The sequence below is a fragment of the Citrus clementina genome, unplaced genomic scaffold, assembly GCF_000493195.1.
Source record: "Citrus clementina cultivar Clemenules unplaced genomic scaffold, Citrus_clementina_v1.0 scaffold_3, whole genome shotgun sequence".
Lineage (NCBI taxonomy): Eukaryota > Viridiplantae > Streptophyta > Magnoliopsida > Sapindales > Rutaceae > Citrus > Citrus x clementina.
In genome coordinates, this window is record NW_006262339.1 from 23,914,103 (window position 1) to 23,930,085 (window position 15,983).

Here is a 15,983-nt window from a genome sequence, read left to right on the forward strand (position 1 = left end):
TGCGTGCCAGCAGACGAAGAGTTGAAGGCGGAGATCTTAAGAGAAGCTCATGAATCATCTTACAGTATGCATCCTGGTAGTACTAAGATGTATCGTGATCTAAAGCAAAGTTTTTGGTGGAGGAATATGAAGAGAGATATTGCTGCTTTTGTGTCTCGGTGTTTAGTCTGCCAACAAGTAAAGATTGAGCATCAAAGACCAGCAGGAACTTTACAAACGCTTCCTATTCCTCAGTGGAAATGGGAACACATAACAATGGATTTCGTTTCTGGATTACCTCGTTCTAGGAGGGGATGTGATTGCATTTGGGTAATTGTTGATCGATTGACGAAATCAGCTCATTTCTTGGCAAGGAAGAGTACAGACAATGTAGGGCAACTAGCTAAGTTGTTCATTAAGGAGATAGTGAGGCTTCATGGGGTTCCAGTGTCAATAGTGTCTGATAGAGATCCACTGTTCACTTCAAGATTTTGGGCTAGCTTACATAAAGAGTTGGGGACGAAATTGAGATTTAGCACTGCTTTTCATCCACAGACAGATGGGCAATCCGAAAGGACTATTCAAACCCTTGAGGATATGCTTCGAGCTTGCGTCCTAGACTTGAGTGGTGGTTGGGAAGAGCACCTAATGTTGATCGAATTTGCTTATAACAATAGCTTCCATTCGAGTATTGGCATGGCACCATTTGAGGCATTATATGGAAGAAAGTGTAGGTCCCCAATCTGCTGGGATGAAGTTGGTGAAAGAAAACTTTTGGGTCCAGAATTAATACAGATTACTGTTGATAAAATCAAGTTGATTAGAGGACGTCTTCAAACAGCTCAGAGCAGACAAAAGAGTTATGCAGATCGTCGTAGACGTGAGTTGGAATTCGAAAAACTATCAACCGATTCAGATAAATGAAGACATGTCGTATGAGGAACAGCCTATTGAGATTGTCGATCGAGACGAACAAGTATTAAGGAATAGAGTTATTCCCCTAGTGAAGGTACGATGGATGAATCATTCTATTGAGGAAGCCACTTGGGAGAGAGAAGCAGAAATGTTGGGTCTGTGTTAAGAAAGTACATTGCAGACCCTTTACATGTGCTAGACTATCAACCGATTCAGATAAATGAAGACATGTCGTATGAGGAACAGCCTATTGAGATTGTCGATCGAGACGAACAAGTATTAAGGAATAGAGTTATTCCCCTAGTGAAGGTACGATGGATGAATCATTCTATTGAGGAAGCCACTTGGGAGAGAGAAGCAGAAATGTTGGAGAAGTATCCTCAACTCTTCCATGCATAAGGTAACCTTTTAATTTCGAGGACGAAATTTTTGTTAGGAGGGGAGAAATTGTAACGCCACAAATTCCCATACATATTAAATTATGGAAATTGGGCTTTCATTGAGAATTATGGGTGGCCTATAACCCTTATTTAGAAAGGGGTACTAATTAAATAGAGGTTATTTATGAGATCATTTTGGAAAAGGGCTATTTTTCCTTATTGAATAGGGTTTCTTAAGATCCCCTATAAATACATACTTTTCCCCCTTCCATAACCCTAAGTTCACAACGTTTATTATTCTTCTCTGCTGCTCTTTACGCTCCTACCCAAATCTTAGGATTCAAACCTTTGTTTAGGAGAGACTCAAAGCGACGGGTAAGTTCACAACGTTTATTCTGAACAGCATGAGTATCTCGAATTTTTAAAGCTATATTTTCTGAACGAATTTTCTTATAAAATTTATATTTCTGGAAACTAGACATGTAGGGCTTCTTGATTAAATTTTATTTCATTAAATTCAACTTCGTTTTCAATTTTATACGTATTTTGGAAATAGAAACCACTGCACTGGAAATCCACGATTCCAGTATTGTGATCAGATTCATAATATATGTGTCTAGGATTCCCAGTTTTAATTTCATAATTTTCTGATTAGTATTTTATTTTATAAAAATCACGGAACCCGTTCTGATTTTCTGATTAGTATTTTATTTTATAAAAATCACGGAACCCGTTCTGTTTGGTTTAGATTATGTGAAAACAGTTTCGAATTTGCTGAGAAGTAAATAGTTTTTAAAATGTTTTTGATATCGGATTCTCTTGTAAATTTTACATGGGGTACTCATGGATGTCCAGAATGGTTCCATAGGATTTTATATCATTCTGAGACTTGGATTAAGAGTTACAATTCCGAGAATCAGACCTGTACGGGTATGAATTAGAAAATCAAATTCTTAGAATAAGTTATTGATTGTCATATCTTGTATTTGTTTAAGGTTTTGAAGGTGTTTGAGGCTCTTAGAAGCTTAGAGGTGTGTTAATCCAAGTTCATTTGTCGAGGTAAGTAACTTCATTCCTAGTATACTGGATATGTATAAGTATTTTGATATTATTGTTATAAGTATAAATGTTTTTATATTACTTAAAGGATTAATTGATTTTGATAATAAAATTAGTTTTATGTAAATGTTTTAAAGCTAAATTCTTTTTAACAAAGTATTTTATAAATGCTTTTGAATATGCAAGTTATTTTGTTACATGCCTACTTTTATGATTTTATTTATAAAATGTTATGCAAGCCTATATTATTGATATGAACTTTTATGAAACTGATACGAATGTTTTGTACCTATGTTTGATTTCAATTATTGATGATTGTATGAGATTCCTAATGTTTTGGCTCATTGTCCATAGTTATTCTGATTCTGATTCTGATCGTAATATACGATATATCTGTCTGGACCAGTACTGGGTTTCTGTTCTGAATGTGCACACGATATTCTGATTATGTTTCTGGCCGGGTCACCGGGACTATAGGTGACACTATGTGACATGAGCTAACCTGTTTGTTTTCTGTATACGTATTACATGATTTGATTCGTAAGTAAATATGCTTTTGAATATTCTGAATTATTAAGAATTTATCTTATGTTATTGTGATATATCGTTTTATGAAAATTATGGATTATGATATATGCTTTAAACAAAAGAAGGCTTGCAATATTTTTGGTATCGATAGGCCTAGTGTGTTAGGAATGGTTTTACTTACCGAGTTGACGGCTCACCCCTCGTCATTACTTTTTTGCAGATTAAGTTTCTTTTGAGAGGTGCACTTAGCTTTGGAGTTAATGATTTCCAGTTTCCGTTTGCTATTGAATAAGAGGAGGAATAGACTTGTGTTTCTATTTAGTTACTTTTATTATGAACGTGTAATTTGGAGTTTGAGACTTTTGTTATTATTTTTATATGTCCTCGAGAGAGATTATTTAGTATTTGACGTTTGGATTTATGGATTTATTTGAATAAGAATTGGAGGAATTTCAGTTTGAAACTTATGAGTAAAGATTATGATTTGTGAGTAACCTCCTTCTTCACGTGCTCCGCACGTGTTAGATTTGGGGTGTTACAAAAGATTTCAAACCCTAAATCAAATTATAGAGGCGGCGGAGATGGCGATGGCTTCAAGTGGTTTGAGAGGGGCCTCCGTGTGCCAAAAATAGGCCGCGGGCAAACCCACACCCAAAAATAGCCGCCCGAAGGCCGGGGCGCCAAGTTCGTCCAGCGGAAAAAGGCCACAAAAACGGGTGGGCTATAGCCTTGGGGGGTGGGGCTGGCCAACTTCGTCCGCCGGACTCGGGAAGGGAAGAAAAAAAGAAAAGAAAAACAAAACATAGAAAATAAAAAGCAACGAAGGATAAAAGAGTTCGCTCTTACAAAATTATCATTTTACCCTTTTTTCTATTAAGTTAACAGTAGATAGACAGAAATGGGTACGTGATGCACATGGTCAAAAAATGTGGGTACGCAGTGCTAAATGTCGAAACAATTGGGGGCTGACGAAAAATTACCCTTAAAATATTAAGGGAAACAGTCATCCACGCCCCAAAGGATGTTTTAAAAAAAGTCACCCACAGCCCCAAAGGATGTTTAAATGATCACATAAATTTCCTTAGGCCATGTTTGGTTTGAAGAAAAGAGAGGAGAGGAAAAGAGTGGAATGGAGAGTAAGAGAGAGAGTAGTGAAATTAGATTTTTTTTTTTTGTTTGGTTTGATATAAAATTTGATAAGGAAATGAATTGTAATTTTTTTCTTTAGACAAATTTATCATTTACCTTAAATATTAAAAAATTTATATTAGTAATAACATATATAATAATAATAAAATGGTAGTCCGGTGGCCGGCGGCGGAGGTCCATTTATAATATTAAATCAATAAAATAAAATTATAAATAATAATTATTAATGGCATTAAACAAGTTAAAAAGTTGAAGGGTAATTTTGGAAACTTTAGTTTCTAACATAAGAGGAATTTAAATTCTACACTACTTGGTGTGTAATTCAAATTCTACATTATGATAGATATTAAATTCTAATGGAAATTAAATTCTTATATATTTTGTCAAGCCAAACAATGGAAATAAAAAGAGAATTTAAATTACTTTTCTCTCCTCCATTCTCTCCTCCCAACCAAACATCACCTTAGTTTTAGAAATGGATATACAAATCCTCTTTTTATTATTATACCTTTGAACGTAGTCAAAGATTTTACAATAAATTTGAATACAATACTTAGACAAGAATAATAAATAAAATAGCACATCAGTACAAATAAAATATTGAAATAAATATAATTAATAAAATAACATATATATGTCATGCAAATTATTTTTAATATTAAGTTATTATCAACATATCACGACAGATTTTATTAATACTTAAATCCATTAATCCAAAACTTAATTTTAAAAATTATGCTAATATCGACATTACATAAAAAGTAATAAAAAAATCTAAATAAATATATGATACAGATTTTATAATTTTTTTAATGTTAATACAATTATTTTAATATAAGTAATTTGTGAAATAAATTTTATTAGCATTAAGACATATGACATATTAATAATATTAAATTAATTATTTTATTCAATATAAATTATAATATTTTATATGTTAGATTATTTTAATAATATATTTTGGGTTGTTATAATCAAAGAGTATAATCGTAAAAAAAAAGGGTCTATGTGACCATTTCTCAAACTAAATAGATCTCTATAGCCATTTAAGTAAAATCTGAGGGTGTAGATGACTTTTTTCTAAAAAACAATAAAAGAAAATAAAATAGCACGAAAGTAAACTCTCATTTCTTAATAGCAAAAAACTTAAAAGTCTCCGTGAAGTTATCAAAATGGCTACGCGTATGTATAAGAAATAAAATAGACTCCAAAACAAACAAAAGTAATCATCAACAATGGAAATATCCATTCTGATTATAATATTTGTTCACTTTTTGTAGAAGTCACTTTTTTTTTTCCTCCCTCCGTTAGGAAGTGAACTTTTGTTGGGCTTTGACGGGGTTCCTATGTTTTGGGCACATAAGCCGTAAAAAGTATCTTTGTTATGAGGGACTCAAGCCCTATTTAATATTGTGATGGGCGGTTGTTGTTCAAAACATATAGTATTTAAGTATTTAATAAAATAAACTGTTGTGATTTAGAAGTTAAGTTGAATTTGTCCCGCTTATATAATGAAAAACTTATAATATTTTTATTATTTTTATCAAAATTTTATTTCAAAATCAAATTTACCAGACACTGTCATTTATTCATGTGCTCCTCCATTCTGAAAATTGCTGACAAGTTGTTGGTTGCAATAAACAATTGACAATAAAATACCAGGAGTTGGGTTTGGATACAAGATTTATATATTTAACACTATTCATATACAAATAAATGCAAACTTAAGAGAAGGGCTTAAAATCTGCTTTCTAGCTATGAATAATGAAAAATAAAATAAAATAAAAATAAAAATAAAGAATTGTTACCTGTCCTTCAGTTCCCAACCAGAAATTGGCCACCTCTTTCAAAGCTTCTCTCCAATTTTGCACTTTTTCTATATTCTCTCTAAATGCTTCTTCATGCTCATGATGCAAGTAATTGATTCTGCAGCCTTATTTTTAAGTTCCTGAAAATTAATTTGGAATTAAATGTTATAAGTAAATGGTTCTTAAATAATCATAATCAGCAAAGTTGCAATTACAAGAGAACAAAATCTCCTCTTAAACTGATTAACTGAATTATGAGAAACGTCACACTTATTACATAAGCAAACGCTTAAATACAGGAGACAAGTTAATATAAAATGTAAGAAATTAACTTACAGAAGATTAGATGTTGCTAAGCAAGAAGAAGCGGCCACCTAAGATGTGATTAGCTGTTATTCAACCTAACTTTTCCATTTGTTGAAGTACTGGTGAAACAAGGGATAGAAAATCAGAGCCTGAGTTTACTTACATAGATCAGTTCTGATATTCATCGTTGCTGCCCTTATCAACATTCTTGCTCCATGAGTCTGAACCATTACGTTGATCAATACTGATAGGAATGCACATTGATGAACTGACACAGTTTGCATGTTACAAAGGAAATTAGGAATTTTGTAAAGCGCACAAGCAGAGAGTATTATCAAAGTGTTGCTTTTGCTAAATCTGTTACTGGCTTAACTGCACTCTGTTCCACAGAGTTGAAACCATTCTGTTTTTTCCGTGGTTCGTAAAAGCCGCTGGCATCAGGTGGGAATCGTCTCTTTTGTTTGTTCAAGACATCAGGTGGGATGCACGGTTCCTTTCCTTCTTGAGCATTTTGTCGAACAACTTTTTGGGATTGGGAATCATACCATAATTGAAAGCAAAAACAGTAATCAGAAAACAACGAACACAGATTTTCGAGGCTAAGCCAGATGGCCTAGTTCCTGGTGCAGAACAGGCGAACGGATTTCATTAATCATCAGGAATTCAAGAACAAGGTCAAAATTATGATGATCTGATTACATGCTGACAAATTGCAGCTTCTAACGCTATTTAATATAGCCTCGAAAACCTTCTGGGACCTCCCCCACTTGCCAACTTCGTTTCCCGCTAAAACCAACGGCTGTAACAACTAATCATTTGACCAGCCTCGGCGCACGTGTCCGGGGAGTGACAAGTTAAGTTTATCTTTAACATATGTCACGCGCAAGACAAGTGCTCTACTATAATGTTCGTAACCGACATTACATGATGATCATACATTGATATTGAAGGAGAAACCGTTATCTCGATCACGTTTAAGACGACATAACAGTAAGCAATACAATCAGAAACCGACAACGTCTTTCGCTATAGAAGCTTAAATTTGAGATCAATCTTTCACATATTGTTTCCGAGCAAGTTAGCGACTTGTCAAAGCTTGGTGGCAGGTTCTGTCGGAAGAAGAATGTTTTTCGGCGGGAGTCTCATCTCAGGTTGAGGGGTGGCTGGAGAGTCCCTAATGGTAAAGTTGGTTACTTATACAGTGGTCATTTTGGACCAAAAACACTTTCAATTTTTTTCCATTGTATGTATATGAGGTTTCTGCAAGCGTTTTCTCTTGCTTTATTTACTCAAGCGCAGTTGATCTCATACTTGGAAAAATAGAATTTGTTGCTGTAAAACTCTGCATGTAGAAAAGCAACAATTTCACTTACCTATTCCCACAGGGTCTCGAATTGATTTGAGCTTTGCTCGCTGTCTTATCTTTAAAAAATATAAAATATAATAAAAAATAAGGCCATTTCAGTATAGAGTATTCTGCCTAAAGCACACGTGTTTTGTTTTTGAATCCAAATTGCCATGGAAGTAGGATAAAGGTGAACTACGAATACAAAACTATAACAAAATTTTTTTTAAAGTCTCGTTTAATATATAGTGGTTCTGTCACTTTTAAGTTATACGTTTTGTGACATGAAAGTTTTAGCTATTAAATAAAAGCTGATAGTATTCAATCATTATTATTTTTGAACCTTCTAGGAAGATTTGTAACAATTTCATCTTTTATGGTGCGTTTACTTTATGAAATGGGAATTGGGTGGAATGAGAAAGGGCTGGGAATGTGAATGGACTGGAATGAGAATGAGATTTCAATGTTTATTTGGCAAAAATAAATGGGAATGAGAATGTGCTGGAATGTCATTGATGTGTTTACTTGGCAAAATAAATGGGAATAAGAATCAATTTACCAAAATACCCATAGTATTAATAATTAATAAAAATAATTAATTTATTATTATTAAGAATATTATCATTATTGTTGTTATTATTACTATTATTATTATTATTATTATTATTAAATTTTATTAACTTTATTATTTTAGTTATTATTAATTATTTTTATTAATACTATCATTATTAACATTCATTATTAATAATAATAATATATTATTAGTATTATATTTTATTAACTTTATTATTTTAGTTATTATTAATTACTGTTAATATTATTTTTATTAATACTATCATTATTAACATTTATTATTATTATTATTATTATTAAATTTATTATTTTAGTTACTATTAATATTGTTATTATTATTTTTATTAATATTATCATTATTAACATTTATTATTATTATTATTATTAATTAATTAATATCATTTTTATATCTAGATAATAAAATTACATTGTTATTATTATTATTAATATTATTATTAAAAATAATAATAACTAAAATAATAAAGTTAATAAAATTTAATAATAATAATAATAATAATAATAACAACAACAACAATAATGATAATATCATTAATAATGATAAATTCATTATTTTTATTAATTATTTTTTTTATCATTATTTTTATTGTTAATAATGATAATATTAATAAAATAATTAATAATAACTAAAATAATAAGTTAATAAAATTTAATAATAATAACAATTATTATTATTATCATTATTCCCAAATTGTGTGGGACCCACACATTTTATTCTTGAGTTCTGCTATTTGAACTCCGCCACGACAAAGGGACGACAGAAAAATTGGCACGTGAATGTCTGTTGCTTCAACTGCACTCACCAGCTTTTGTCCATTACTTTTTTCATTTAAAAAATAAAATAATCAAAAGAAAGAAAGAAAAGTAACGAAAAGAGATTACTTTTTTACGGTCATCTTTAGTCTCTCTCCATCTCTCACCTCTCATTTACTCAACGTGAGCTATATGCATTTAGGAAGGAAAAACCAGTTCCGTCTCTGTATCTCATCAGTTTCGTCTCTGCATCTCGCTTATCACAAGGAAGAAGTTAGACCTAGATCTACAAACATAGGCCTTGATAAATTTGATACTGATTAATTGGTAAGTTGGTGACTCTCACTACATTCAAATAAAATTTTTATTGTATTCTATATATTTAAATGGTTAGAATATTTAATTTAAATTGTAAAAATTTGTAGATTTTTGCTTTTTATATATTTAAATTGTTATGATTTTTTTTTAATTTAAATGGCTGGAAATAATGGAATAGATTATAATAATTTCTTAATGTGTTTTATATATGTTAGTATTTTTTAAATTTAAATGGTTGGAAATAATGAAATAAATTATAACAATTTCTGAATGTGTTTTATATATGTTAGGATTTTTCTTAATTTAAATGGCTGGAAATAATGGAATAAATTATAACAATTTCTAAATGTGTTTTATATATGTTAGGATTTTTTTAATTTAAATTGCTGAAAATAATGGAATAAATTATAACAATTTCCGGATGTGTTTTATATATTTAAGTTGTTAGGATTTTATAATTTAAATTGTTGGAGATAATGGAATAAATTATAAAAATTTGTGGATGTGTTTTATATATTTAAATTGTTAGGAATTTTCGTTATTGGACAAAATGTTATATAAGTTTCTTAATACAAATGTTAATTATTTTGTAGAAATGGAGTATTTGGAAAATGAGCATGCATTTGAAGAGTTGCAAGAAACAAGAGCTAACGATGTAAATGAAATTATGGAACCGAACAAATGTGAGCCAGCTCTTGGAATGTTATTTGATAATCATGAAGAAATGTTTGCATTTTACAAAGCTTAGGGTAAACAAGAGGGGTTTCCTGTGAAGGTTCGAAGTACTAAGAAGGAGACCGATGGAATTGTAAAATATGCGACATTTGCATGTGGGCGTAGCGGCAAGTCAGAAAGTAAATCTGCTAATGCATTGAAGTCGAAACAGAATGTGAAAAATGGTTGTGATGCAAAAATTGGAGGTTGTCTAAATGAAGATGGAAAATGGGTTCTTCGAAACTTTAAATTTTCAACACAACCATGGATTGAGTCCAGACAAAGCTAGGTATTTCCCATGCAATCGCAGAATTAGTGCAAGCCCTAAAAAGCGAATTGAAATGAATGATTGTGCAAGAATTAGAATTGCCCAAAATTTCAATTCTATTGTTGTTGGAGCTGGTGGGTATGAAAATGTGTCATTCTTAGAAAACGATTGTAGAAATTTTGTTGACAAAACAAGGCGATTACAGCTTGAGGAAGGAGATGCTATGGCGCTTTTAAAGTACTTCTAGAAAAAGCAAGCAGAATGTAATGGATTTTTTTTTAGCATTGATTTGGATGAAGAGGATTGATTAAAGAATGTGTTTTGGGCAGATTCGCGGAGTAGGGCAGCTTACAAATATTTTGGAGATGTCATCACATTTGATACTACTTATCTGACCAACAAGTATGACATGCCATTCGCGCCCTTTGTTGGAGTTAATCACCATGGACAATCTATTTTGTTGGGATGCGGATTGATTTTACGCGAGGATACGGAGACATTTACGTGGTTATTTGAGGCGTGGCTATCATGCATGTCTGATTCTCCTCCCTTTGGTATCATTACAGATCAAGACATGGCAATGCAAAAGGCAATTGAAAACGTTTTTCCTACTACTAGGCATTGATGGTGTTTATGGCACATAATGAAGAAGGTGCCTGAGAAGTTAGGGGCTTTTAACGAACGTGAAGGTATTATATCTTTCCTGCTTTCTGCTGTTTATGATTCACTGAGTTCTGATGCGTTTGAGGAAGCTTGGCATTGCATGATAACAGAATATGATTTATGAGATAATGATTGGTTAAATGGTTTGTACGAGGAGAGGCATCGTTGGGTCCCATGCTATTTAAAAGGCTATTTTTGGGCAGGAATATCAACAACTCAGGGAAGTGAAAGTATGAATGCATTTTTTGATGGATTTGTTAACTCAAAAACAAACTTGAAACAGTTTGTAAAACAATATGAAAATGCATTGAGGAGGAAAGCTGAATTAGAATGGCAAGCAGATACCAAGTGTTTCAGTAAAAGGACACCATGCGTATCAAGATATGAGATGGAGAGGCAAGTTGAAGAAGTGTACACCATTTCCAAGTTTAAAGAATTTCAAGAAGAATTGACTGCTCTGATGTATTGTGATATCTCGGATTCTGTGGGATCAATAAATCAAATAATTGAATCATTTGGGCAAGGTCGGAGAGGCTTCTTTGAGGTTGTTTTTGAAGAAGCTGAGTGTGAAGTTAATTGTATATGTTCAAAATTCCAGTTTAGGGGGATTCTTTGCAGGCATGCCCTTGCAGTGCTGATACGTAACTCAGTTGAATTACTTCCAGAAAAATACATTTTATCAAGGTGGAGGAAAGATGTGAGGAGATGTTATAGTAAGCTGAAAGTTTGTTATGGTGTGCAGAATTTGACCATCCAGCAAGAAAGATGAAAAAATGTGTAACACTTTCAGTGAGGTTGCAGACATAGCCTCTGATGATGAAAATAACTATAAAACGGTGTTGGATTGGATTGAGAAAGCAATGAAGGATCTGCCCAAGTAAATTCATTGTGAAAGTGTGGGAAAAACTAATACTGGTGGAGCAAGTTGTAGCAGCAACAAACAAATTAACAGTGAGTGTGGAAAGAACTGTTATTGGCGAAGTAAGTTGTAACAGCAACAGTGTTCAACTTGCACTGAATGATCCAGTAGTGACATGTCGTAAAGGCCGCCCACCTTGCCTAAGGAAAGAATCTTCGATTCGTAAGAAATCCGTTCAAAAGAACAAGTCCGCACAAAGAAATAAGGTATGATTAAAAAAAAAAGATCTATTTTCCAATTAATTTGGTCTTAGTTTAATTGTCTTTAATAATCTTGTAGGATTTACAAGAAAATGCCCCATCATCTTATCATGTGCCTAATGAAATCTCCACACAAGGGAGCAACATAGCCACGGTAAATTTTGTGAAATTTTCTTTTGTTTTGAGGATATGTAATTAAGTATAAGATTGCGCATATGTAGACGCTACAAGAAGGAAGTGCTATTTATGGAAATCTCAACTAATGCGGCACTACGGGCTATTATAATGTAAGAATTAAATTATTTAAATTTTAGTTTTAAGATTTTTATATGAATTTTACATATATTTTATTATTTGATTAGGTACCTATGTACCAATCCCAATTCAGTGGAAGCAACATTTATCAGTCATTTCCTTATAATTGGCACACAATAAGTTGTTGTTTATAAGTCGTTAATGAATACATATATTTTAAAATTTCTGTAATGTAATATGATGTTTATTTTTATGTATTATAGCAACCAGTCCCACCGTATACTTCGCAGTTGCATTATTCTTCTCCTTCGATGACTTATCAAGGATCTCAAAGTGAGAATTTCCAACAGTTACTACAGCAGCAGCAGCGTAATGAAGATAACAATGATGATACTTGACTTGTATTTTGGCTTTAAATTGTAGTGATGAAATAATGTTGTGTTAAATTGAACTTTAAATTTTTAAAATTATGTTAGATTTGACTTTAAATCTTTGAAATTGTAGTGATGGAATAATGTTTTGTGTTAAAGTGAACTTTAAATTTTTGAAATTATGTTAGATTTGTTTAACGTTGTCCACTTGCAATTTGTTTGCTCGCACTGTCATGAAGTGATATTGTATAGGCACCGATGGTTTGCAGTCAGTGCAAATATTTCCAGCTATGTGAAAGATAATGATTCTTCCTCTTAAATTTTGTTTTCATACTCATGTCCACGTTTTTAATTGAACTGTTCTTTCTGCTTTTATACTTATGTCCATGCCTTTCTTCAGGTTCTCAATTCTGTTTAAGTTATCAAATCTAATCATCTTCAATTTATCACTGTTTCAGATTCTTGTATCCTCTTGAAAATGCAAAGCTAATGTGTGATACAATATTAATATAAATTGGAGGCTTTGTTTTCACTAGTAGATAACAGAGGCCCTGTGCAAAGAATTAAAATTCACTTAAAGAGCCATGTTGCACAAATGTGTGCAAGGACATAATTTTACAAAATTATTTTTCTTATGTTACAGAATTCATATCTCATATGCAGAGTCTAGAGGAAAACAATTCATACACAACAATCATTTTATTTAAATTATTTAAATTTATACATAACACGGGGTACAATTTCATTTATGCAAAATACATATAGCAATGATTATCCCTAAAATACAACATACAATGGATAATATAGGCAGAATAATACAATCATTTCTGCCTTTATCAGTTTGCACAACTTTGTCGCATGTAGGCACTTCAGTTTGCACCCTCTTTTCAAGTGTTTCCACAATAAATTTTGTAGTTTTTAACATATTGGATGTCTCTGGCAATTTTTCATGCCTTTTTATGTAATCATTGTAGGCTATTTCGGCATCCAACAAAGATTTATAAGATTATAAGAATTCCCTTTGAATCCATTTACTTGCATCTTGCATTCAGGCCAAGAATTGTATATGCCCGACTTTCGTCCTTTGAAAACAACATAACAACTTTGAGTAGGCATTTGAATTCTACATTGGAAAAATTTAGATAAAATATTATCACAAATAAATATTCTAGACATTTATGCTAAGAAACTCCTAATGATAATATATATTGATATGCAATACAGGGAAGTAAGACTTTGAAATTTTTATGGACTTTGTTGATTTCCCTGCCCTGCACTTACATTGATCTTATGGACTTTCAGTCGGCCATCTCTATTATAACCAAATTTTTATCTAACAATGGCTTCAAATAGTCAATCAAAATAAATGTAATAAGTCACGTAACTTAGGATTAAAATTGAACTGATTATTATGTTCTTCCCAATGTACTCCAATATGATTTTTTTTTTCCAGAAAAAAGTGACTAGTCTTCAACTCTCAAAATATTGTATATTAAGAATAGAAATTTATAATTCGAATATAACAATAGAAATTTAAGTTGTGCTATAATAGAATTGACCACAAGAATTCCACAGACAAAATAATTTCAATGAGAGTGATTTGAAGCATATATTATGCAAAGCTTGTCAGAAGAAACAAGTCTATTCGTAGCACGAAAAAGAAAAACCAAAAGTAACAACAAATGCAAGAAATACAACTCCCAGAAGTAGAAAAACAATTTGGGAAATTATTTAAGGCAAAATAAATTATATATGGAAATTCTAGTTGCTAAATTATTCTTGCATCAAATAGTAATAAAAAGTAACAACAATTTAAGGGTTAATTTTATGGGGACATGAGAATAAAGATTTTCGGGAATAATTACCTTTTCATAGCAAAAATGAAAATTAATTAGAGATAATTTTCTTTTATATCAAAAGTGCAACTTTTTTTTTTAATATATCATCAGTGTGACAAATCGCAGTAAAAGATTAATAGAATTCGGAAAAGATTAATTAGAAAAAGGATTATCTGTTCAGCACCCATTACTAGTTGATACACAAAGATGATCTCAAACTGTCAATCGGTAGCACTGAGAATTGAAATGAGCTTGAATTGAACATGCTTATGGAAGAAATGCTCACACTGTCAATCTCAAAATTTCATCATCCACAAGATAAAAAAAAAAAAGAAATGCTTACAGATGGGTCACTACAACTGCAACAGCATGCAACAACTAGAAGTCTCCAAAGCAGCGATGTCGTAGATGAAGAAGAGTCGATCGTGTCTGTTGTAGATCTGGGCTAGGCGAGAACAAGAAGCGGTCGTTGTCCGGTAACAAGAAGCGGACATCGTCCGATAACGAAGCAAGTGGGGCTGGGCGAGAAAAAAAAAAAAGAAGGGGCTCGGCGAGAACAAGAAGCGGCTGTCGTCTAGGGGGAGTCCGGTAACGAAGCAAATGGAGGGGGAGTAAAATGAGTGGTGGACGTCGTCTGGTAACGAAGCAAATGGGGCTGGGCGAGAAGGAAAAAAAAAAAAGAAGGGGCTCGGCGAGAACAAGAAGCGGCTGTCGTCCAGGGGGAGTCCGGTAATGAAGCAAATCGAAGCAAATGGAGAGGGAGTCTGGTAACGAAGCAAATGGAGGGGGAGTAAAATGAGTGGAGGGGGAGTAAACTAAGGAAAGGAAAATGAGTGGTTGGGGAGGTGCGTTTCTTGTGGGTCCACGCAAGACTCAAAGAAGCAGAACTCAACACGTGAAACGGCAATTCAACGCTGCCTTTCTGTCGTCCTTTTGTCTTCTTTGAGTTCGTATATCATTTTCCTTTATTCTTATTCCCAAATTACATTTTGCCAAGTAAACATGGATTTCACATTCCTTCATTCCCATTCCCCATTCTATGAAGTAAACACACCATTAATTAAAACAGAATAAATGATTCGCCAATCAAAACAGAGATAATTAGAATAAGAAACCAATTTTTTTTTTTTGGTTGGGGTTTGTCCTTTGTGTTTTCTCTTTCTTTAATTATCAACTCATCAGAATTCATAAAATTCAAATCTTTAAATTTTCTTTTCTCTTCTTTAACAATGAACTCAAAAAACGAAAAACGAAAAACGAAAAAGAAAATAATAGTAATAAATAAAATAAAAAATAAAGAAAATAAGACTCATCGTACGGCATTAGCTGCATTTTTTCCTCACGGGCCATCCATTCCTTTTGCTATTTGAAATACGACTCAACGGCTTGTTTCTATCAGCAGGCATTGGATTTAACTACGATTTATTAACAAACCTTGGAGAAATTCCAGTAAGGGGCTAATCTGATCGAGCGCGAAAGCAACTTTGGAGACATTCTTTGCTTCTGATTGAAGCAGAGCATTTTTTGGTAATTTAAAATAAAACTTTGCATGAGTAGATATAACAGACAAAAAGAACAAAACTGAAATTGAAATTGCATACTTACTGATAAATTCAGAGACTTT

The 15,983-nt window shown here is 32.3% G+C and overlaps 1 protein-coding gene across 1 annotated transcript; it reads left to right on the plus strand.

Annotated features, from left to right (window-relative positions):
• The first annotated feature begins 10,756 nt into the window (after positions 1-10,756).
• On the plus strand, positions 10,757-11,545 carry LOC112099728 (protein FAR1-RELATED SEQUENCE 9-like). Its single transcript, XM_024187181.1, has 2 exons — positions 10,757-10,802; positions 10,980-11,545. Exons 1-2 carry the CDS (start codon positions 10,757-10,759, stop codon positions 11,543-11,545), a joined length of 612 nt encoding a protein of 203 aa, XP_024042949.1.
• The last annotated feature ends 4,438 nt before the right edge of the window (positions 11,546-15,983 follow it).